This window comes from Trachemys scripta, chromosome 1 (assembly GCF_013100865.1).
Source record: "Trachemys scripta elegans isolate TJP31775 chromosome 1, CAS_Tse_1.0, whole genome shotgun sequence".
Taxonomy (NCBI): Eukaryota; Metazoa; Chordata; order Testudines; family Emydidae; genus Trachemys; species Trachemys scripta.
The window spans coordinates 17290369-17316578 of NC_048298.1; the positions used below are offsets into that span (position 1 = coordinate 17290369).

Sequence of the window (26210 nt, forward strand, 5' to 3'; positions counted from 1 at the left end):
TTAGCTTGCAGCTTGTTTTGTGGCAACATCATGTGAATGTTTGAGGGGTAGCATGTGGATTAAGAGTCTTGTGATTTATCTCTTTTCACTTTTGGACAGACCCCATCCTCATATAGTAAAACACTTGACAAGGGCTCCATTTTGCCACACATTCTCAGGCAAAACTTCTATTTAAATCAGTGGGAGTTTTCCCTAAATCTGGACTAAATTAATGGGAATTTTAGCATAGCAGTAATGTGGGATTGGGCCTGTATTAGGGCACTGAACCGTGGGGCTCATGCACACATGCAAGTGTGCCTATTAAGGCCCTCAGACCAATTAGACTGGGAAATGTAGTTGCAGGTAAGGTATCCTACAGGAAATTGGATACAGGGCTTCCTACCTCTTATGCAGAGGAGCAGACAATGGGGACCCAAGGTGAGGGAAGGGGCTATCTGCACCAGTCAGGATGTAAGACCAGAAAAGGAGCCACCTGCAAAGATCTGGAGCTACCTGGGGAGAAGCCTCAGCTGGGGTGGCCTGTGAAGTTCTAGAAGAAAGGCTGGAAGGGCTGTGAAGCTACAACAAGCCCATGAGGGGCAGTGGGACTCTTCTCGCCTGTGTTTGGTTTTGGTCTGAATGTCTGTTAGTAAAGAAAGCCCTGAGAAGAGAACTGGAGTCAAGGTGTTGTTTGGAGCTTGCTTGCATCTTTCCCCACTGCTGGATTAGCCCACCAGTTTACATGGCCTCAGATGCACAATGAGAGTCGCCTTCTTGGTGGGCTTCTTCTCATGGAACTCGCTTCCCTGTATGTTGGAACACTTTGCTTAGTCCCAAATCACATGGAAACATACAGCCCAATGAACTGGGTGAAGGAATCACTTCACCTTTCGTTTAGACTCAGCCACGTCTGTGATGAAAGCCCAGCAGCCTTTTCAACAGCGCAAAGCAACACAACAGACCAGGACATTATGTAAAGAATACCTTATCTGACTGGAACGGCACAGGAGTTTTAGTTAGAAGAAAGTGTATCTTTCTTTTCCTTTTATAATGCTGCCATAAAATCAGGGCCAGCTCTGGCTTTCTGGCCGCCCCAAGCAAAAAAAAAAAAAAAAAAAAACCCGTGGCGGCCAGAACAGCAAAGCAAAAAAAAACAAAAAACCCTGCAGCGCGGCTGGAGCCAGGGTGCAGGGGGACTCCCTGCCCTGCAGATGTGCCCCGGCTAGTGGGGGGAGGAGGAGGGAGCGGGGGGGGAGAGAGAGAAGGGGGGCGGCCAGGGCTTCAGCGGGGTGCTGCCACCCGGCCCCTCCCGCCGTGCCCCCTGCCGGGAGGGCTCCACACCGCTCCGGTCAGCTGGGAGGGAAGGAGGCAGGCTGCCCTGCCGGGCTTGCTGCAGGGCGCTCCCATCCTCCACGCCGCTGCCCCCTACAGGGTGGCCGGAGCGGAACAACAACAACAACAAAAAAAGCAGCCGTGCCGCCCTAGGATTGGGCGGAATGCCACATCCTACAAGCTGCCGCCCCAAGCATCAGCTTGCTCGGCTGGTGCCTGGAGCCGGCCCTGCATAAAATACAGTGCAAACATCCACTGACATATTCATAGGTTTCAGAGTAGCAGCCGTGTTAGTCTGTATCCGCAAAAAGAACAGGAGTACTTGTGGCACCTTAGAGACTAACAAATTTATTAGAGCATAAGCTTTCATGGGCTACAGCCCACTTCTTATGCATCCGAAGAAGTGGCCTGTAGCCCACAAAAGTTTATGCTCTAATAAATTTGTTAGTCTATAAGGTGCCACAAGTCCTCCTGTTCTTTTGACATATTCATATGTCACTGCTTGGCTTTTGGTGTAATGAATAGTTGATATGCTTCCATCCGAAAGATCCTGCTCATCGTGGGCTTTGCCCAAGTTATGTGAGGGTGGGATTTGCATTCAAATGCAAGAGGTGAGACTAATGTGAAAAGGGGTGGTATTTTCCCTAGCAATCATGTGGAGCATATGACAAACAAACTGTGGGGTAATTTCTTCTCTCATTTACAGTGTGTGTGTGGGGGGGGGGGAAGCAGAGTAACTTCATTGAAGTTAATGAAGGCTTTCCAGTTTTGCACTTGTCATTGAAATCAGCATCTGGTGCTTTTTTAAATTTTCTTTCTAATTTTCATATGTGCCTGTAATGGATCTTTAAACATTCATTTTACAAAAATAGAAATACTAGGAAAAGTTTATTTTCTTTTAATATAATCGATAGTTTCAATACGATCTAATCCTAAGGTAAAAATAGTTATATATTGAAACCTCACTATAGGGTTTAGACAGAAAAAAGATTTGGGGGTCCCGGTGGATAATCAGCTGAACATGATCTCCGAGTGCAACACTGAGTCCAGAAGTGTTAAGGATCTTAGATGCCTAGACAGGGGAATCCCGAGTAGGTTATTTTATCTCTGTATTTGGCAGTGGTGTGACCACTGCTGGAATATTGTGTCCAATTCTGATGTCCACAATTAAAAAAGGATGTTGATAAGTTGGAGAGGGTTCAGAGAAGAGCCATGAAAATGATTTAAAGGATTAGAAAACATGCCTTATAGTGGTAGACTTAAGGAGCTTGATCTATTTAGCTTAACAAAGAGAAGGTTAAGGGATGACTGGATTAGTCTATAAGTACCTATATGAGGAATATATGTTTGATAATGGGCTCTTCAATGTAGCAGAGAAAGGTATAACACAAACCAGTGGGTGGAAGTTGAAGCTAGGCAAATTCAGACTGGAAATAAGGGGTAAATTGTTAACAGTGAGGGTAATTAACCATTGGAACAGTTTACTAAGAAACATGGGAGATTCTCCATCACTGGCAATTTTTAAACCAAGACTTGATGTTTTTGTGGAAAATATGCTCTTGGAATTATTTGGGGAAAGTTCTTTGGCCTGTGTTACACAAGAGATTCCTTCTTGCCTTGGAATCGGTGAACCTGTGAATCAAAAATCTTTATAGGTCCCATCACTGTCCTCCAATCAGAGGTTACTCTCCAGCAGCCACTTGCCAGGTCATTCCCATGTTTAAGTTACAGGATGTTTGTGAAGTGTAAAATCCAAGCAGAGAATGTCTCTCCCGCTTCCAGGCATATTTACATGGGTTGATGACGTTGTGAACATACGCAGTAATTGGGAAGCAATAAAATACACTTGTTTTACAGTGGTGTTGCTCCTGAATTATGCCGGGCAAGAGGAGAATCAGGTCCCCTTTTTGAGTAGCTTGCTTGCATATCGTGAACCGTTTTTTCCTGTACCCGTTTTTCAGTCAGTAATAAAATACATGACTTTGAAAAGCCCTGTGAGATGCAAGTCTGTGAATGTGCATTTCAGGTGCAAGAGTCAGATCGTCAGGTGTGTACGTGTTGTTGAAAGTTTCGAGATGTGTGGCAGATGTACACTAAAGGAGAGAATATATGCCTAACGTTTTAAGGAACTGCAGCTATTTTTGTGGTTCATTTATATCTTGATGCTTCAGTAAAATTGGTAAAAAGGAAAGAGTAATTATTCAAAACATTAATTACGAAACAAGATTTAGATAAGGAGTTTACTGTTAACTCTTGTTTGTTTAGTAATGGTCTAAAAGAATCTTAGCTTTGAGAGTGCAGCAAATACAATGGGATCCTGTTGTAAGAACTGATTTGGACAATCCTCCCTGAATAGTGGTGTGTCTGAATGATCTGTGTCCAAATCACTGAACAGTGAACATCTCAAAGTGGACACATACATAAAACAGATTTCATATATGTACAGTGCAACTGTCATACAAACATGACATTAAAACTGGCCTTACCTAGCATTCCCAAATGCTGTAAACCTTTTTGTTTTGCTGCTAAGTAATATGCAAACAAGTGTGAAATTCTTTTGAACCTTTGAAAAAAATATAAGAAATTACTTGGAATTTCTTTTTACCAACTGCTCCACTGATCAGTGAAAACAAATGACAAGCACCCTAGCACCAATATGACCTGATTTTCTGGAAATTTAATGTGTAATCTATAGAGCTGAATGACCACCACAAACAGAGTCATATGCCATAATGTTACAATTTTTAAATTTTTGGGCATTTTATTTAGACCGACATAAAACCTTTTATTGATGCTGCATATTCTTTCTATCTTACTTAGCATTTTTCAACCATGGACTTCAAAGTGATTTATACAAGAAAGACCAGTAGCATGACCACCATTTTAGTGATGGGGAAACTGAGGCACAGAGCAGTAGAACAAATCCTTTGACTTCTGGCTCCCAATCCACTGCTTGAGGAGAGCATGCCACTGCTTTATGGTGATACTGGCCCAGATTGTGAATCCTTTACTCACCTTGGTCAGTAATTCCCATAACTATAGTCCTTTAGACTTTAATGGGGTTTATTTATATAAGTAACTGCTTGCCAAGGAACAAGGCCTTCACAGCTGGGCCTAGAATTATCCTATGGGGCCTTCCAGCAAACCCATACTCCTGTCTGTGATCCTTATATGAATAGTTCTATTAACTTCAATGGGACTGTGCATGTGAGTTAGGGTTTGCAGGTTTGGGTGTGTAATAATCACTCTACCTTGAAAAGTTATAGATGTGTTTCAGGCCCGTAAAACAAATCGATGTCCAGTGTGTTTACTGATTTGCTAGTTCTGCCTTTGCAATTGGTATATCGACTAATGTTGGGATCTCTTCTCTGTGGATCTATATACTGAGCGCCTACTAACGTCAGTAGGGATCTTGTACCATTGACACTTTGAACCTTATACAAATGAAAGTCTGGAGACCAAACATAAGCATTAGTTCTTGGCATGTCTATAAATCTGTCTGTATTGTATCTCTTAACATAAGATTTGTTCTGGTGTCATTAGCTAAGATTCTCTCTCCCTGTCACGATGGGTGAAATCCAGGCCTCTAAAGCGGGCCATGCATCCCCTAAACCCTCAAAATAGGGATGAAGCGATCCCTCTTTACAGGGCTAAACACACCCAGTGTGTGTTGTGTGCTGGTTGGCTCATGCCCACCACTTGAGATGTGGCTGCATTGCAAGGGTGTTGCATGTACCATTTATAAAGCACTTTGGGATTCTTCCGGACGAATGGCATGGGTGCCCCAATTCAGCAAAGTACCTAAGCATATGAATAACTTTAATCACATGAATAATCCGATTGAAGTTAGCGGGACTACTCAAAGTCAGTGAAGTTAATGGGGCTGCTCGAATGCTTAATGTTAGACATGAGTGTAAGTATCTGATTCAGTTATTTGTATTGTGGTAGTATCTAGGCAATCCACTCATGGACCAGGGCTCCATTGTGCTAGGTGCTGCGAAACACAGAACAACATTAAATAATAATACCTTGCTCCTATGGAGTGCTTTGCATCCGCAGATCAGTCTCATTATTTTACAGATGGGGCAACTAACACAGTGAGAGGTGAATGACCATGACCAAGATCAACCAGCAGCAGAGCTGGGAGTAAAACCCTTATTGTCTGAATCCTAATCCAGTACTGTCTAAACCAGGCCACAGAACTTCTCTGCTCCAAGCTTCTTACAATTTAAGTTTAAGGCACAAGACCACACATGTCTTCAGACAAACAGGTTGAGATGCACAATGAGACAACAATGGTCAGCATGACAGGCAGTGATCTTAGCACACCAACTGCTGCACTGAATTCCTTGCAGAATTGAGGCCTTTAAGGATGTAAAATAGGATGCAATTATATAGTGTGTGTGTGTATGTGTGTATACATACATATATATTTTTTCTGAGTTCATTTTTATTTTTACAATTCCTTTCCCAGAGTAAAAACAAGTGTTTAGAAAAAGAGAAATCTTATTCTCCTTCAGAAAGTGAATTGCTTCTGAACTGAAAGAGACCTGTGTGGTGTCTAGTGTTTTGTTGTAATCAGAAATCAATTTACAGCTACACTTTAAAATGGTACCTAATCTATGATCCATTTATGTATTTTTAGTTTTGTATTCCTGGGAGGCTTTCTTTCATCCTTCCAGCAGGTAACTTATTATCCTGCATTTATTAGGTATTTTTAATTTCTTTCCTGTTAGTAAATTTAAGAAAATATTTGTAGAATTACTTAAAAGTAATAATAGCGTACTTTCTAGATCAGAGCTACATAAGATAAAATCATGAAACTATAAAGTCAGCTTTGACCTTTAGATCTTCATTATATGTACTTTCCAAGAAAAAAATATGATTTAAAAAAAAAACCCACCCTTTTGAGTGGATGGATCACGTCTTTAATACAGTTACATTCTTCACTTAAATTAGGTAACCTACAATTTTCACAGATATTTAAGATACAGATGCTCTCCATGCAATTTATAAGCTATAATTGGTTGGATTTATGGAATGAAAACTCATTATTCTAAATCCAGAAATAATAATTCCGTAAGACTTCTAGTGCAACCTCATAACAGATTTTAGCAGGGCATGCATGGTAGAATTTGTCCATGTTCATTATCATGAAAATGGTTTTGTTAATGAGCTTCCTTTTGAGGAATTCCAGAACAAAACGGTTTGGTCCGTAAGAGATTACAACACTTACATTTTGCATTGAATGAATAAGATGAAATGCATCTTGCAGAATAAAGTAAGTTTTGCTCTGACCTTGTCAGTCCAAGCCATCCATAGATTGGTAGATTTGTACATTTTAAAGTCAGAAGGGGCCACTAGATTGGCTAGTCTGATTTTCTCTATAACAGAGTGTGACGGGTGCCACCTGGAACTGGGGTACCATTGAGCCCCACTGACCCACTAGTCTGGGCTCCCTCTTACACTGTACTATTGTGACAAGCTGCAAAGCCCTCTCCAGCCTGCACATTCACCAGCATACATACAGGTAGGGACACACCCAGCTGCAGTTACATGCAGGCTCTCAGACCAGCCCCAGCCTGGGAAGGCTACAGCTAGAGTAAGTACCAGCTCCTCAGGCATGCACCCCCTCTGGAGTATAAATCCACAATTATCCAATCTTGCATTGCGCAGGGAATTGTACAGCGTAAGCTCATAACATTTGCCTCCTCCTTCAATGTGGAGAGGAATATGCAACAGCTTTTTTCCCCTGAGTTATGATTCCCACACACTGGTTTAGATAAAGCAAAAATAAGTTTATTAACTATAAAAGATAGATTCTAAGTGATTATAAGTGAAATAAAACAGATCAAAGCAGATTACCTAGCAAATAAACAAAAAATGCAAACTAAACTTAATATACTAGATAGATTGGCTATGAATAGCAGATCTTCACCCTAAGAACTGAAACAAGCAGGCTGGAAATTCTTAAGGGGCGAGCTGCACTTGCTTACAGCTTGGAATCCCCAAGTGTTCCATTCACAGGCTAAAAATCTCTTTAGCCTGGGACCATCACTTCCCCAGTTCAGTCTTTGTTCCTCAGGTGTTTCCAGGTGTGTTGTGTAGGGGGAGTGAGGTACCATCATGATGTCATTTCCCCCCTTTTATATCTTCCTCCCACTTTCTGGAAAGCTCTTTTGCTGTGACTTGGGTCAAACAATTCCCATTGTGTAGAGCTAGCTCTGAGAGGTTTCTGTTGTACACAGTTCCTGGGGTAATCCTTAGGCTTGTGTGCATTTCCTCAATAAGCCATTAACATTGTTTGGCCTTTTTACTGTGGTACCCAAAAGCTGCTTGTGGGTGTTTTCAACCTCATAACATGTTTCAGTAAATCATAGAATCATAGAATCATAGAATATCAGAGTTGGAAGGGACCTCAAGAGGTCATCTAGTCCAACCCCCTGCTCAAAGCAGGACCAATTCCCAGCTAAATCATCCCAGCCAGGGCTTTGTCAAGCCGGGCCTTAAAAACCTCCAAGGAAGGAGACTCCACCACCTCCCTAGGTAACGCATTCCAGTGTTTCACCACCCTCCTAGTGAAATAGTTTTTCCTGATATCCAACCTGGACCTCCCCCACTGCAACTTGAGACCATTGCTCCTTGTTCTGTCATCTGCCACCGCTGAGAACAGCCGAGCTCCATCCTCTTTGGAACCCCCCTTCAGGTAGTTGAAGGCTGCTATCAAATCCCCCCTCATTCTTCTCTTCTGGAGACTAAACAATCCCAGTTCTCTCAGCCTCTCCTCATAAGTCATGTGCTCCAAACCCCTAATCATTTTTGTTGCCCTCCGCTGGACTCTTTCCAATTTTTCCACATCCTTCTTGTAGTGTGGGGCCCAAAACTGGACACAGTATTCCAGATGAGGCCTCACCAATGTCGAATAAAGGGGAACGATCACGTTCCTCGATCTGCTGGCAATGCCCCTACTTATACAGCCCAAAATGCCGTTAGCCTTCTTGGCAACAAGAGCACACTGTTGACTCATATCCAGCTTCTCGTCCACTGTGACCCCTAGGTCCTTTTCAGCAGAACTGCTACCTAGCCATTCGGTCCCTAGTCTGTAGCAGTGCATGGGATTCTTCCGTCCTAAGTGCAGGACTCTGCACTTGTCCTTGTTGAACCTCATCAGGTTTTTTTCTGCCCAATCCTCTAATTTGTCTAGGTCCCTCTGTATCCGATCCCTACCGTCTAGTGTATCTACCACGCCTCCTAGTTTAGTGTCATCTGCAAACTTGCTGAGAGTGCAGTCCACACCATCCTCCAGATCATTAATAAAGATATTAAACAAAACCGGCCCCAGGACCGACCCTTGGGGCACTCCACTTGAAACCGGCTGCCAACTAGACATGGAGCCATTGATCACTACCCGTTGAGCCCGACGATCTAGCCAGCTTTCTATCCACCTTACAGTCCATTCATCCAGCCCATACTTCTTTAACTTGGTGGCAAGAATACTGTGGGAGACAGTATCAAAAGCTTTGCTAAAGTCAAGAAATAACACATCCACTGCTTTCCCCTCATCCACAGAGCCAGTTATCTCATCATAGAAGGCAATTAGGTTAGTCAGGCACGACTTCCCCTTCGTGAATCCATGCTGACTGTTCCTGATCACTTTCCTCTCCTCTAAATGTTTCATAATTGATTCCTTGAGGACCTGCTCCATAATTTTTCCAGGGACTGAGGTGAGGCTGACTGGCCTGTAGTTCCCCGGATCCTCCTTCTTCCCTTTTTTAAAGATGGGCACTACATTAGCCTTTTTCCAGTCATCTGGGACCTCCCCCGATCGCCATGAGTTTTCAAAAATAATGGCTAATGGCTCTGCAATCTCACCCGCCAACTCCTTTAGCACCCTCGGATGCAGCGCATCCGGCCCCATGGACTTGTGCACGTCCAGTTTTTCTAAATAGTCCCGAACCACTTCTTTCTCCACAGAGGGCTGGTCACCTTCTCCCCATGCTGTACTGCCCAGTGCAGCAATCTGGGAGCTGACCTTGTGCGTGAAGACAGAGGCAAAAAAATCATTGAGTACATTAGCTTTTTCCACATCCTCGGTCACTAGGTTGCCTCCCTCATTCAGTAAGGGGCCCACACTTTCCTTGATTTTCTTCTTGTTGCTAACATACCTGAAGAAACCCTTCTTGTTACTCTTAACATCTCTTGCTAATTGCAACTCCAAGTGTGATTTGGCCTTCCTGATTTCACTCCTGCACGCCTGAGCAATATTTTTATACTCCTCCCTGGTCATTTGTCCAATCTTCCACTTCTTATAAGCCTCTTTTTTGCATTTAAGATCAGCAAGGATTTCACTGTTTAGCCAAGCTGGTCGCCTGCCATATTTACTATTCTTTCTACACATCGGGATGGTTTGTTCCTGCAACCTCAATAAGGATTCTTTAAAATACAGCCAGCTCTCCTGGACCCCTTTGCCCTTCATGTTATTCTCCCAGGGGATCCTGCCCATCTGTTCCCTGAGGGAGTTAAAGTCTGCTTTTCTGAAGTCCAGGGTCCATATTCTGCTGCTCTCCTTTCTTCCTTGTGTCAGGATCCTGAACTCGACCATCTCATGGTCACTGCCTCCCAGGTTCCCATCCACTTTTGCTTCCCCTACTAGTTCTTCCCTGTTTGTGAGCAGCAGGTCAAGAAAAGCTTTGCCCCTAGTTGGTTCCTCCAGCACTTGCACCAGGAAATTGTCCCCTACGCTTTCCAAAAATTTCCTGGATTGCCTGTGCACCGCTGTATTGCTCTCCCAGCAGATATCAGGGTGATTAAAGTCTCCCATGAGAACCAGGGCCTGCGATCTAGCAACTTCTGCTAGTTGCCAGAAGAAAGCCTCGTCCACCTCATCCCCCTGGTCTGGTGGTCTATAGCAGACTCCAACCACGACATCACCCTTGTTGCTCACACTTCTCAACTTTATCCAGAGACTCTCAGGTTTTTCTGCAGTATCATACCGGAGCTCTGAGCAGTCATACTCCTCTCTTACATACAACGCAACTCCCCCACCTTTTCTGCCCTGCCTGTCCTTCCTGAACAGTTTATATCCATCCATGACAGTACTCCAGTCATGTGAGTTATCCCACCAAGTTTCTGTTATTCCAATCACATCATAGTTCCCTGACTGTGCCAGGACTTCCAGTTCTCCCTGCTTGTTTCCCAGGCTTCTTGCATTTGTGTATAGGCACTTAAGATAACTCAATGATCGTCCCTCTTTCTCAGCATGAGACAGGAGTCCTCCCCTCTTGCGCTCTCCTGCTTGTGCTTCCTCCCAGGATCCCATTTCCCCACTTACCTCAGGGCTTTGGTCTCCTTCCCCCGGTGAACCTAGTTTAAAGCCCTCCTCACTAGGTTAGCCAGCCTGCTGGCGAAGATGCTCTTCCCTCTCTTCGTTAGGTGGAGCCCGTCTCTGCCTAGCACTCCTTCTTCTTGGAACACCATCCCATGGTCGAAGAATCCAAAGCCTTCTCTCCGACACCACCTGCGTAGCCATTCGTTGACTTCCACGATTCGACGGTCTCTACCCCGGCCTTTTCCTTGCACAGGGAGGATGGACGAGAACACCACTTGCGCCTCAAACTCCTTTATCCTTCTTCCCAGAGCCACGTAGTCTGCAGTGATCCGCTCAAGGTCATTCTTGGCAGTATCATTGGTGCCCACGTGGAGAAGCAGGAAGGGGTAGCGATCCGAGGGCTTGACGAGTCTCGGCAGTCTCTCCGTCACATCGTGTATCCTAGCTCCTGGCAAGCAGCAGACCTCTCGGTTTTCCCGGTCAGGGCGGCAGATAGATGACTCAGTCCCTCTGAGGAGGGAGTCCCCGACCACCACCACCCTCCTCCTCCTCTTGGGAGTGGTGGTCGTGGAACCCCCATCCCTAGGACAGTGCATCTTTTGCCTTCCAATCGGTGGAGTCTCCTTCTGCTCCCTTCCCTCAGATGGGCCATCTAGTCCACTCTCCGCATTAGCACCTGTAGAGAGAACATGGAAACGATTGCTCACCTGTATCTCCATTGCTGGTGCATGGACGCTCCTCTTTCTCCTTCTGGAGGTCACATGCTGCCAAACCTCCTCACAATCCTTCTGTCCCTGCTGCGCCTGCTCTGAATCTTCAGAACATTGTGGCCGTAGAAGCATCTCCTGACGTCTGTCCAGGAAATCTTCATTTTCCCTTATGCATCGCAGAGTCGATACTTGTTTCTCCAGCCTTCGAACCTTCTCCTCCAGTATGGAGACCAGCTTGCACTTTGTACAGACAAAGTCGCTTCTGTCCTGCGGAAGAAAGACAAACATGGCACAACCTGTGCAGGTTACAACAGCTGATCGCTCACCTTCCATGTCACCGGCCTCTTAGGAGCTTCCTCAACTGTTGCAGGAACTACTCGGAGAAACCTGCAGATGAAAGCCTCAGTGCGCTCTCCCCACGCGAACTCCCAAGCAAACTCCCGCTGTTAGCCTCTGCTGTTCGCCGCTCAGCTGGTTCGCTGCTGACTGCCCTTATATACCAGTCAGGCCCACTCAAGGCCCAGCTGGAACAAAGCACTCCCAATTCACACTTTTCAAACAAACAAGCAAGCAATCAAGCACACGGTCAAACTGACCAACTGTCCCAGCAGCAGACACTCAGATACTCACCAACACAGCCCCCCTAATGCAGCACTTAGCGTACCTCCTCTCGGACAGCTCCCAGGCAAACTCCCGCTGTTAGCCTCTGCTGTTCGCCGCTCAGCAAACATAACCAACTCTCTAACTTCACATACGACGATAGCACATACAATACAATGAGATATTAATGTCTAGTGGATGAAGACTTTTAGAATGATACCCCACAAAGCATACTTTGTACAAAACATATCCTAATTACATGACAGTGGTGAATATTGGGATGCCAGAATGTCACACATAGGTCATAAAATTTTGTCCATTTACTTCTATGTTAAGCCCAATAAATTTTGTTGACTAAAGCATATCTTCCAGGATAGGGTGACCAGATAGTAAGTGGTCAAAAATCGGGACGGGGGTAGAGGGTAATTGGCAACTATATAAGCAAAAGCCCCAATATACTATCAGGACTGTCCTTATAAAATTGGGACATCTGGTCACCTTATTCCAGAAAGGCATCCAGTCTTAAGTCTATAGCTAGGATATTTGAAATGCTTATGCAGGTAAATAGTTTGATGCACATGATTAGTCAATGGGACTATTGACATAACTAAAGTTACTTATGAGGGCAGCAGGAACAAGCCATGGGAATTATTGTGTACAGTTTGATCACTTTTAGAACTAAAAGAGCTTCGACTCCATGATCATACTTAATAATTTATTATGTAATCTTGATGTGTTACAATTTAGAAATGGCACTTTCAGGGAACATCTCATTTCTCACATGAAAAGTAAACAGACATTCTATTAAATCCTTTGTGCATAATTGTAAACAGATTGTTAAGCTGCAGCACTTAAGCTACCCTTCAGTGACTGATTTATGTCTTTTGAATGCTAAGCTCTGAGGCTGTCAAGTAGCTAGGATGTAAACCAAGTGACTCTTCTGTAGTCAGGATTGACTCTGTCTATTTACTCAGTCAGCATGGCAAGAAGCGTTCATGTCCCAGCCTGATCTGTCCATTTTGTATAACAAATGCTAACATGCCTTAGGCTTCAGTCCTGCAAAAGACTCTGCCCAGGAATTAGGGTCCATCCACCTGAATCTCTTACCTTGCTAATGCTGTACTCCATTGAAACCTATGCCATCTTCCACTCAGTCACCCCAACATCTCACCCTGATGACCCTGCATCTTTCCCAGTACTTTCTCCCAAACATTCTGGCACCATGCCCCTGCAGACCATCATACCTAGGTGCTTTCTGGAAGAGCAAATTAGAGCTGCAGTTCCTGAGATGACATTATAAGGCCTTATCTTTTGTTTAAGTAAATATTGCTGTAAAGGGTTAAAGTTTATGTAACTTAAATTTCCTTTACTGCTAGTTTCTTACCACAAAGGTAATTGTAAATGAATGACTGTATTTTTACACTAAGGCAAATACATATGGCCTGATTGCACATCCCTTATTCATGTAGGAGTGAAATTAATTTCCTTGCAGAAGGCCAGCACATCCCATATCTGGCTGGGAGGAGAACAAGAAGGGCTGGAATGCAAACAAGGGAGGTTGTTCTCAGTCCCGTTTTGCAGACTTGGGAGGTTGGGATGGTTCAGAGAAGCATTGCACGTAAATCTGGAGCAAGATCTTGGGCTGTGTTAAGGCTGCTTTGGCACTTTCAAGCTGCCCTAATTGTGTGGAATTGAGCTGGTGTAGGGGACATGCCTTGGCAGAGGGGACCTGGCTAGAATGTGCTTCACTCCAGCAATCCCCATCCCTAGCGCGCTGTTATAAGATGACATGATTAGAGTAGCTCTGAGGATTGGAGGAGTAAAAATGGTGCCAGAGAGCTACTTAAGTCTCCAAGTTTTTTAATCTTGCTCTGAGCACAGCTCATCTACCCTCCAACATCCAGAACCCTAAAGTTTTGGATGCTTATCTGAACTGAACTCCAATTTTGAAACTTTTGAAGCTCACCATTATTGGGTATAAATCGTATTGCCCTTTCTTCCATCTGAAATTGTACAGAGGAATATCTTTCGATTTAATTACCATGAATTCAACTCCTTAAATCCCCTCTCAGAAATAATATATATATATATATGTATATATTTGGTGAAGGCATATCTGTATTGGAAAACAAGGCTTCTGTAACATCTGCTCTGTACTATAACAAATCTAAACTCTTAGCACTGCGGTGTTAAGATGTGAACAATCCAAGATGAATTGTGAAGTGCAATCCAAGATGAACATTATGCTGTAAGAACCCAGATTACTGGTAAATCACTTTTGGGCTCCTGAGGCATGAGGCATTAGATGTTTCCTAACTTGCATTCGGTCAAGACCATCGCATATTAAATTATTTCTGCCCCTTTGCTGTCAATCAGAAAAAAAAATCCTATCACTCAGGCTGTCTTAAAATAATAAAAAACAGGAATAAAGATCCCTGGTCAGCTCAGGGCAAATAAATCATGTTGGTTTTGGAAGTGTACTTTTCCCTCTCTTTCTCTCCCCTCCTTTGAACTTATCGAAAGTTTGTATTTCTTAAGCTGATGGATTCATACATGTATTTGACAGTGCCCTATTTTGATTGCTTAATTGAAATAAATGGGCCAGCTCTTCAGCTGGTATAAATCAATGTAACTCCATTGCCATAAATGGAGTTATGCCAATTTATGCCAACTAATGATCTGGGCCAATATTTCCAAAAATACTAATTTCCATATGTCAGGATTCTAAGTGTCTAGGAAAGAAAAGAGATCCATTCAAAATGGCATGTAATTCTGCTTTATGCATGTATGTCATTTTCTACATGTATATGCTTTACTATAAGTCAGTTCCTGCTGATGGGTCAGATTATTAAATTATGTGCTATACATTTCTGACAAATGTCCTTTTTGTTCTAAAGATTTCCCTAAAGCTATGCTTTTTTTTTTCAAACAAAACCCCTTTTCATTTTAAAATTGGCAGACACAGCTAAATATATATTTGCCAAAATACAGATTTGCCAAATCTGTAGCCACTGGGCTAAATTCACTTTTAGTGTAATTCCATAGATTGTAGTCATTTTACTCTCAAGCTGAATTTGGTCTGTCCTGTCCTTGAGAACCAGACACAGCTCATCATGTTAAAAATGCATATGAATTATTAAAACAGGTAAAGGGTCTTAAAGGTTACCTTAAAATAGGGAAATAAAATGAAGAAATGAACAAATGACAGGCCACATTGTATTTAAAGTCTGTATAGTCATTATGATAGTCTTAAAGGAATACATATTCATATCTCAGTTCTTTAAATATACATAAGGTTATTTGAGCTGTTCTTTGCAATGACATACTACAAGCAAAATCACAAGAAAAAATAAAATGCTGCAAAATCTCTGGTCCTAACACACCTTTAAATGTGTTACAGATTTACTGGCCTGCAGCAAAAGAGAAGGTGGAAGTATGCAAATTAGCTGGGAAAGATGTCCAGGTAAATACAGAACATTTTTTTCTTTATTGGTGCTGGTAACACTGTATAGCTATATATTTATTTCTAAATGCATTAGATTTTATTATTTAGCAGCTGTTGAAAAAAGGCTGGTAAATACTCATACTGTTGTATTCTAATTTAATGCACAAAAGACATACCATTGATAGTTTTGCCTTTTTCTTTAAAAAAAAGTGCATGCAACTGTTATTGAAATCACTAACTTAAAAGAGTAGTTTCATCTCTATTTCAAATGCTGATGCTTCAAGGAGAATGTGGAACAATACTGAGTAGAAGAGGTGCTTAGCTATCAGTATACATGCAAAATTCAGTGTACGATCAAAATTCAGCCACAGATCATACTGAGAAGTGAATCAACTCCATTACCCTGTGATACTCATTATGGGCCTGATCCAAAGCCACTAAAAGTTCTTGTGACCATCAAAAAGTCCCTTCCCCTTGGGAATATACTGAACACAGCTTTATTGCAATTCATTAACAAAGCATTAGACTTGTACATTTACAAATTAACTCAATTCATAGACAGCTGCAATTATTACCAGTGTAAAACACCAGTCTCATGGATTCATAAGCTCTTCTCCAGTGCCACAGTCCCCTTTAGGGGGGAGAGATAGCTCAGTGGTTTGATCATTGGCCTGCTAAACTTAGGGTTGTGAGTTTAATCCTTGAGGGGGCCATGTGGGGCAAAAATCAGTACTTGGTCCTGCTAGTGAAGGCAGGGGGCTTGACTCAATGACCTTTCAGCGTCCCTTCCAGTTCTATGAGATAGGTATATCTCCATATATTTTCCTATAAGAACATGCATCATTCTGCATAATAAAAAGGCTTCCCCCATCCCTCTTCTGTACAGTGAAGAGAAACCAGATTCCCTCATGAAAGACAAGAAGTGCCATAAAGAATCTGAAGCCTGCCCCACTCATACATGTAAAGTTTCTTCCCCTTTCTTCCCACTAACCCAGTGGTCTTCACTGGGCATGTTTGTTTAAGGGATGGGCCCAAGCTAAAACCCTAGATTGAAATACACTTTATGAGGAGGTTCCATTTGGCATCTTAACATAATGGCTGTCCCTTATCTCTATAATACAGCAGGTCTGAACAACACCTCCTCTGAGCTCTGGGAAATCTCTGATCCTGATCTGTACACAAACTGTAGTTGGATCAATCTCTGTGCTTTTGTAAAAGAGAGGCAGCTGGAGGGATGAATATTGTGTTTTGTGACACCTTGTAGGTATCATCTACTACATTCCCTCTTCAGCTTTCTTCCTGCCTAACAGGTTAGACAGCAGATATTATATTAATCTGGAAATAAGTGGCCGAACAGCTTTGTTGTATGCTTCTTTTTCCCAGTTAGGGCAAGGCTGTTGCTTGCCCTTTACCCCCGCCCCATGCCATAACCTTGCAATAGACAGCCACAATCTAGGTAATTGCACTGCTGAACAGCAAAGACCAGGACTGTCCAGGGACTACACTGGTGCTAAGTACCCCAAAGGTGTCATGGACCTTGTGATGAGGTGTGTGTGTGTGTGTGTGTGTGTGTTCCCTTCCTGCTTACTGCTTCTTTCTCTCTGTTCCTGTTCCTCTTTGTTATAGTTACTGGTCCTGTGTGGATGTGCATATACCATTGGACGTGTGCAGTTAGTCAGGGACAACTGCTATATACTTGCCATTTGGACTGTTATGATGTTTTGTTCAGATTGTTGCTGACTTAACTGGTTCATGGTTGTTACAAGTTTTGATTGACAACCTACCTGCGTGTCTTGCTTAAATTTCCTTCTGTTTTGGGATTGCTGATTAGCGTGCATTAGAGCATAACAGACTTGCCCCAGTCCTTGCTGGCCAATAAGATGGGGCCAGTGCAAGGAGAGTATGTACATAATGCACCCTTTGACAGTTTATTACAGCCCTGAGGACTGCCACAGTGATGGAGGGCCCTTGCCTCCATTCCCACAATTAACCTTTGGCTGTTAATGCTTGCACTGAGTCTTTAATTGGAAGAAATGACAGGCGAACCAACGGGCCAGCCAAACGTGGGACCCACCACATTTAGGAAACGGTTGCCAACTTTCCCATTTCCAGACAATTGTTAAGACTGGAGCTTTATTACACAAAGACTGGTACAGAGAGAACTTCTCAAAACTAGACTTTCACCATGTATTTTGTCATTCATGGCTTTATACCAGTATAACAAGAATGTTCTCAGTATAACATGTAAGTCATTGCCTGATGGATGAACTGTACAGTAGTTGGCCAGTGCTAATGCTTTAGCTGTTACAACTTTTTAAAAATAATATTGGCTATTGCTTAATGAAAGGTAGATGTGAGAGCAAAAATAAATAGTCACCAAATACGAGTTTTGTTGTGTGCTTTGTGGTTGCAAAGTATTAACATTTCCTCCATTTTTCCCAATAGACAGAATGTGCAAATTTTATCAGGGTTCTTCAACCCTACAACCGGACCCATGTTTATGTCTGTGGCACAGGAGCCTTCCACCCTATCTGTGGATACATTGAACTTGGAATACACAAAGAGGTAATTTAATCCCTCCACCAATGGTGCATGACAAGAAATGGCTCTAACCTCGCTTAGCATCCATCATTTATTTTAAAACCGAGTGAGTGATATAAAAAATGAACTGACAGCAGTTTGTATAAATAGCAGGGTTATGGTGCATTTTACAGGTCATGTAAGAACTCATGTTCTCACATTTGATGTGTGCATATTGCACTTGAACAAAGCTCTTTGCCCAATAAGAATGAATATACAAAGGTCTTTAGAGTGACACTTTCAATGAGTAATTATGTGAAGAGCACATTTAACCCAGATGTCTTGTTTTCTAGCAAATCCTTTTCCTGCTTATTTATTCCTGTTTCTCTTTCCCTGCTTTCTGGTCAGCATTGCAACACTCTGCTTCTACCAGGGAATCCACTATCACTATCACTCCATGGGCCAACTACCCATGGGAATGGAAGTGCCCCGGTGCTTTGGGACTATCTAAACCACTATGTATTGCTTAGTCCATTCACCATTTAGGGTGAAATCTTTCAGTCCCCAGGCCTGGCTTTAGACCCACCCATTCCCAGTGGAAATACCACATTTTCCAATGCACAGGGGGGCTGTGAATTGAAAAGGAAGCAGAAGGGGGAACGGTGTGGTGGCTCTTTGCTCATGAGGGAAGGAAAGTTATGGGGATGAAGATGACAGGACTGATTGTCTGCCACTCATGATCAAAATGACAGTTGGGGAGAGCAGCAGGCTGCATCTCCGATTTCTCCTTCAAATCTGTTAGAGTCAGTGCTGAGCAGTTGCACAGGATTCAGTTCTGCCACAGGATTCAGTCTTGCCACAGGATTCAGTCCTGCAGCTCCCCTCCCCCCTCTTTAGAACACACAGCAGAATCCTTTCACATGCGTATTGCCTCTGGATGTGATTTCACCCTGAAGGACTTGTCAGCTGAACCCATGATTCCAAAAATCTAACATAACGTTGGCTTGCTCTGTAAAATATAATGTAAGCAATAGTGTGCCAAAGTATGTGGTAACACCAGCTACCTGCAATTCTTTTGAGGCACAGCACCAAGTCCAGATATTTCCTGCCAGGTATGAGGTGCAAGGAGTCCTATAAAACTTTTAAAAACAAGCTGAACAGAGGGTTTAGGGACCTGAGGCAAACTCACAGCCCAAGGGGAGGGAAACTAAACCACTTTTGCAAGCCCCTGATCCTGGCATGATCTGGAGCCTGGAGAGGCTAGTCCTGGGGACCTGTCTCCAGGCAGTTTCCTAGTTCTGTCTTATGGGCCGCAGTGCTGCCTGGAACCCAGCCCTGCCCCGACATGCCCCTTCTGCTGGCATGCATCCTATGCCAGGGCTTGTGAGGAGGTTCTCAGAAGGTTGTCTTCATCAGTACCTGCACTGAGGGAATCCACCCACTGTTGAAATGGGACTTATAGGGCCTCTTTATGTTATTCCAGCCCTTGACCTGGTCTAAAGGCACCAGAGCAGTATCTGCTAGGGATGGAGCAGGAGGATTTAAGGAGATTTTCCTTCCTCTCCTTGCACAGGGCACAGACAAAGTATCGGTCCTTGTGGACAAGCTTGGTTCAGACTGATTCTAACACTTCACAAGCTCTACCCCCAGCTCCACCAGCCTGCAAAATTGTCCCCTCCCATCTGTCTGTACATGCTGCACCCTGTACATTGGTAAACAGGCCCACGCTCTTCCTAGTGACAACAGTGGCAATGTGCCAAACTCACACTACAGGGTATAATCCAGTCACTAACTGATGGGGCTGGAAGAAATTTCCCCTATGGACAGACTATTGCATAATTATTCATTATAGGGATTTATTTTCCCCTTCCCCTAAAACAGCTGGTACTGGGCAAGGTTGGAAATAGGCCATTTGACTGGACCGACGACTAGCTTGATCCATTAGGACAAGTCCAATGTTCCTGTGTGTTTGAGGGTGCAAGAGGGCTATGTTTTTCATGGGTTGAAATAATTCACTTTTTTCAAAGGCCTCTTACCTAAGATTCAAAAGAGAAATTAGCACATTTTAGTGCTTCTGAAATAAAAGAAAAGCAGCACTGTAATAAACTCTGCTTCTTTTGTCACAGCCGTTGGAATAGAATTCTTGGACTGGCTATATGCAACTTTTCTCCCTCATCTTCCCCCACCTCTCCTGCTTGCCCTCTGCATCCCAAAGGAGTACTCATTTCTCCCATTACCACCTAAATCCTCACATGATAGTACCTCTTGCCTGCAGCCTTGTTTAATCAAGTGCAATGTAGCGGTGAACGGCATGAGGCACTCATTCCCTTTCCTCCTGCAGCACTTATCTAACCGGCTAAATCCACTGCCTCCGCACTGTCTCACTTAGCTCCTGAGAAGTGAGAGGCTAGGAGCCAGATGCTGCTAGCCCTTACTCTCCCTGCAAATCCATCAATATGACTGTGGTTGCATGGGTCTTGTACTGAAGGTGGAATTTTGTCCCCTGAGACTCGGAACTGAATTCAGGTTTCTTGCATGGTAACACAGCATTGCAATTGACCCAGTTCCTTTCTTGTTTTTTAAAAGTCTAGATTATAATTATGTGTGTTTTGTAATGAACAAACTCGGTCCGACCCTGTTGGATTCTAGGCACTAATCTGCTGTTGGGAAAGCAAAGGCTCCAGATATTCTTCCTTTCTGTAATGAGCCTTTGAAATCTGCCAACGTACCGACAACCTTGGAAACCTGCCAGTGTGTCTGCCAACCTTCTGCCGTCTGATGCCAGTGCTCTGGAAACAGATGAGTCAGAACAGGTCAGGTGACTTTAAGCCACAGCACATATTGTTTTGGAAACAATATAAAATCTGCCAAGGCATCACACAGTTGAATTTAAGGAGATTAAAATCCCAATCTTGTTACGATTGAAGTCAAAGCCAAAACTTCTCCTGCCTGCCAGGTGAACAGGACTGGGCCCAATTTGTGCCTTTTGCCACAGCCTTCAAAAGAGTGTTAAAAATTTTGGCCGGGTTGTGTGTTAATCACCTATGCTCTGTACTGGTTACCTGTTGATTTCTGGGTGAAGTTTGAGCTATTTGGTTTTGATGTATAAAACTCTAAATGACTTGGGTCCTGGTTAACTTAGAGACCACCCTGTCCATATTTGATACTGCTGTAGTTGTGATCCTCTGAGGGGCTCATACTAAAAACCACCTTGTTGAAATGGGAGTGGGATGGGAGCAGGCCAGTGATCTTTAGCCTTAGAATTCATTTTCCCCATCAGTATGCCTCAACTTACATTGGTGACCCTCTGAGAACATGGCAATGTTTACCTGTGTCCCAAGTGGCATTATTTGAGGGAATGAGGTGAATGGATGGGGTGGAATATGTCCCAGTATTGGGAAGGATTTGATTCTTTGCAGGGAGCTTAGTTATTAAATATTCCGCATAAATGGTTTATGTTGCTGTGTTTTTATATTTTGTCATGAACCTAGAGAATTTATGGATGAACATAATAGGAAAAATAAAAATGCCAGCCCTCTGGTCACCTAAATGAAAACTTTGCTCATGTCTACACTACAAAATTATTCCGATCTCAGTTACGTTGGCATACAGTCACCGCAGTTATTACATCGCTTGTGCATGTGTACACTTTGCTCCTTGTGTCAGCGGAGCACGTCCTCACCAGGAGTGCTTGTAGCAGTGCAGAGAGCAGTGCACCATGGGTAGGAATCCCACTGTGCAACTTGCCATCATCCCGCACAGAGTGTTTTGGGAAGTTTCGGCCCCATCAGGCATTGCAAAAACGAGTCATGCAGTGGTGACTGGGAGGCTGGGGATCAACTTCCCATAATGAAGTGTTCTCCATCCCATAATATTTCACATCTTCTTTTCAAAACCCACAAAAACCCACACATCCCTCCTTGCTGCCTGCCATCTGTGACAGAAGCATGGAGTCTGTACAGCTCTGCACTATTGTCATGAGCGTTGCAAGCATAGAGGGCATGGTCCTGTAGTGCTTGCAGAGCTGCCAGAGGAGCTGTGAAGAACGTGATCATTCCTTGGAGGCTAGATTGCGGTGGGGCATAGAAAGAACCAATTCCAGGTTGTTGGTGACATTCGTGGAGCAGCTGGAGATGGCAGAGCAGCGGTTCTGGGCCTGAGAAACAAGCATTGACTGGTGGGATTGCATTGTCGTGCAGGTTTGGCATGATGAGACGAGGCTACAGAGCTTTTGGATGCATAAAGCCACAAAGTGTGCTGAACTTGCCCCAGCCCTCCAGTGCAGAGACACCAAAATAAGAGCTGCACTGACAGTTGAGAAGCGAGTGGTGATTCACACTGTGGAAACTTGCAAGGATAGATTGCTACCTGTCAGTCAGGAATCAATTTGGAGTTGGGAAATCCACCACAGGGGCCATTGTCATGCAAGTGTGCAGGGCTATTAATTGCCTCCTGCTATGCAGGACTGTGACTCTGGGCAATGTGGAGGGCATAGTGGCTGGTTTTGCAGCAACGGGGTTCCTGAACTGCGGTGTGGCAAGAGATGGCACGTGTATCCCCATTTTAGCATCAGATCACTTTGCCACAGAGTACATCCACCAAAAGGGCTACTTTTCTATAGTAATGCAAGCTCTGGTAAATCACTGGTGATGCTTTACTGACATCAATGTGGGCTCTTCAGGGAAGGTACACGATGCTCGCATCTTTAAGAAGGTGGAACTGTTCAAAAACCTGCAATCAGGGTCTTTCTTTCCCAACTGGCGGATTACCCCTGTTGCTCCCAAGGGTCATGAAGCTATACACAGGCCACCTGGACGGCATCGGGCTCAGCAGGTGCAGAATGGCAGCTGAATGTGCCTTTGGTCATTTGAAGGATCACTAGCGTTGTTTACTTACAAGATTGGACCTAAGTGAGAAAAATATCCCAATGGTTATAGTGGCCTGCTGTGTCCTACGTAATATCTGTGAAGTAAAAGGAGAAAGGTTTCCTCCGGGGTGGAGGTCGAGCAACTGTCTTCTGAATTTGAACATTCAGATACAGTACGGGGCTACACGGCTCAGGGAGGCTTTGAAAGACCATTATAATAGCGAGCCAGAGTAGTAAGTGTTGCTATAGTGTATTCTACCTGGCCTTGCTCTTTTGCAGGCCGATATGAATCTTGTAGTGATTAGAACATTGTCAATACACCTATTAATATTGTCCGTGAATGGTGTTACAGGTTCTGTTACAGTGAAGTAACAGGAAAGAGGTGGGTGTCAGAACTGCTCAGCACCAGCATATGTTGTGAACTAATAAAGATGAATTTTATTCCAAAAAATAGAATTTTATTCTGTAACATGAACCAGGCAATTAAAAGAAAACCTCTAAAACTTAATACATTAAGGGAACAGAATTTATGAAGGGGAAAGAATGCCCCATTTCAAGTACACATACACCAACCATGTTGTAACCCTTCTCCGGTATCCCCCAAGTAATCTGCTTCTAGATGTCCACATTTCTATGGCTAGATCGGCGCTATGCCTGCACAAGCTCTTCTCCCCATCAGAGATCGAATACCACCCATTTACTCCAGGCAAGAACGTGTCTTCACCATGTAGCCAGCCTGGTCAGCTGCACACAACAATGGACAGCTGGTAGGTGTGCTCACCAATCCGGAAAAGGAATTTCAAAAATTCACAGGGCTTTAAAGAGGAGGGGCAGTTTCCTGTCTCCCTGACCCCCTGGGCAGTGGAGTTCAGAACGGTGACCAGAATGGTCAGTGTGGAACAATGTGGGACAGCTCCTCGAGACCACTAATAGTCAATTTAAGTAACACGGTGTCTCCACTGACACTGTGTGTATGTCTACACAGCAACTAGATACCTGTGGCTGGCCCATGTCAATCAACGTGGGCTCCCAGAGTTCAGGCTGCGGGACTGTTTCACGGCAGTGTAGACTTTCAGGCTCAGGCTGCAGCCCAAGCTCTAGGACTTTCCTACCTTGCAAGGTCCTAGAGCTTGGACTCCAAGCTAAGCCCAGAAGTCTACACAGCAATGAAACATCCCCTTAGCCCAAGCCCCACAAGCCAAAGTCAGCTGGCAAAGGCTAGCTGTGGGGTTTTCTTTGCTGTGTAGACATACCTTGTGTTGACCTAACTACATCGACTGTGACTCTCCGCTGCTTGGGGAGGTGATATTTGTTGTTAAGTCGGCATAGTGGGGCATTTACATCGATGGGAGCCAAATTTAAGTGAAGACACATCCACACTAGGTTAACGTAAGCTGCCTTGTATTGATCTAACCATGTAGTGTAGCTGATTGGTGGATTTAACTTGTTAAGGAGTCCTATTGTACATGACCCTCTGTGGGTGTGTAAGTACCCTGCCCTCCGTACCCCAAGACAGGGTGGAATAATTTAACACAAAGTGATTTCAACCATTCATTGGGGGCACTTGATTTTTATTTTATTATTTTAATAATTGGTTTAAATCGGGTTGAAACTTTGTAAAACTAATTAGAAAATTTGTGCTATTGCAATTTTAAATTAAAATGTATGAAGAGCTAAACTATAAATGCAGGAGTGGTTTTTAAATGCCACTACTAGTAGGATATCTCACTGCAATTATACAAAACTGCTCCAGGCAAAAAACAAAATATGGAAAATTAAGGCCCTGGTCCAACAAATACTTTAGCAGTTGCATAATTTTACTCACACAAATAGTCAAATTAACTTCAATGGGAATACTCACATGCATAAAGTTAAGCATTCATGTGAGTGTTTGCAGCATCACAGGCTAAAATTGATATTTTTTATTGAAACTTTTCCCTTAGTGGCATAACATTTTTGTCACTAACACCGAAGCGATTTTGTTTTAACAATGAAAAACTATTTAGACCTTCACTTCATTAACAAAGGTTGTGTTTTTTTTCATACATACGGTCCAAAAATAGGAGCCTAATGTTTGCTTTAAGCCCTGTGACAAAGCGGGACTCACCACCATGGCGCCTCCTGCTGGCCATCCTGGGAATGAGCTCTTGGCCCTTCCAGGCCACCTTCAGCTAGTGGTGTCAGGCCTGCTGTCTCCACTCTTTGGACCCACATGGCTCCCCAGACCACAGTGCCCTCTTCTGGGCATGGCCCTCCGGCTGTCTCTATTCCTCCCACTTGCCTCACTGGCTAACTGGAGTCCAATGTCCAGCCCCTCGCCTCAGGGAAAAAATGCAGTCTGTATACCGGCCACTCTCCTCACTGGAAAGTGGGGGGACCCAGGCCCACCCACTACTCTGGGTCCCAACCCAGGGACCCTATAGCTGGCAGCCACCTACTGCCATCCTCCGACCTGCTGCCTATTTTCCCTGGGCCACTTCCCCCATAGCCCTAGCACCCCTCTCAGCCCTTGGAGCAAGGCCCCATCCTGGCTTTGGTCAGCCAGCAGCTCACCCTTTCACTCCGCTGCCCAGCACTGCTCTAGCTATGCCACTTCAGGCAGGCAGGCAGGCAGGCCTCCTCCTCCTCCCTTGCCTTCCAGGGAGAGACTGCCTTCTGCACTGCTGAGCAGCCCTTTATATATGGCCCTCGCTGGCTCTGATTGGCTGCTCCAGCAAACCTTCCCCCTATTGGTGGGATCAATAAGCCCTTTCCTGATTAATGGGTACTGTGCTGCCTCCCTGGTGCTGCTTTTAACCCCTTCTTCTCCCTGTGTGGGGCAGCCGACCCACCACAAGCCCATATTTATAGACATAAGAGTAGGATTTTCAAAAGCACCTAAGTGATTAAAAAGTACAGGGTCCCACTGACTTCAGATTGCAAACCATGTTGGAAGAGTGTACTATGGTTGAACCATTTCAGCTTTCTTGACTTCTGACAGTTCAGTGTAATGGAATGTAGTGGTGATTGCAAATACAGCCCAGACTATTTGCTTATCAATTTTGTGTTTCAGTTTTTGCTGTTCTCACAATAAGGATATTAGGGCATGTCCCCACAGGAAAGCTATACCAGTGGAAACTAAAGTGTTAATTTAAACCACTCTAATTATAGTGATATAAGTCCCTAGGTGGATACTCTTATTTTGGTATGAGTGCCTTTTTGTTTTTTTGTTTTTTTCCGTTTAGCTTATGTTGCTTTTGTAAGGGATTTAAACTAACCTAGAAAAGCCACTCTTACTCCAGAATAAGTGTGTCCACCTTGCAAGTTATATTAGTATAACAGTAGCTGTTAAATGATACAGGCATAATTATACTGGTATAATTGGTAAAACATTCCAAGGCTAGACAAACCCATAAGGAGGCCCTAGACTTGTGTGTGTGTGTGTGTGTG

At 43.9% G+C, this 26210-nt stretch overlaps 1 protein-coding gene across 5 annotated transcripts in view; it reads left to right on the forward strand.

Annotated features, from left to right (window-relative positions):
• The window catches only part of LOC117874863 (semaphorin-3D), a 195283-nt gene that overhangs the window by 88692 nt on the left and 80381 nt on the right, over positions 1-26210 (forward strand). For all 5 annotated transcript variants that reach the window (XM_034765512.1, XM_034765476.1, XM_034765486.1 and 2 more), the window contains exons 4-5: positions 15350-15412; positions 17840-17959. In XM_034765512.1, coding sequence (XP_034621403.1) covers positions 15350-15412; positions 17840-17959 — 183 coding nt within the window. The remainder of the gene's footprint in view (positions 1-15349; positions 15413-17839; positions 17960-26210) is intronic.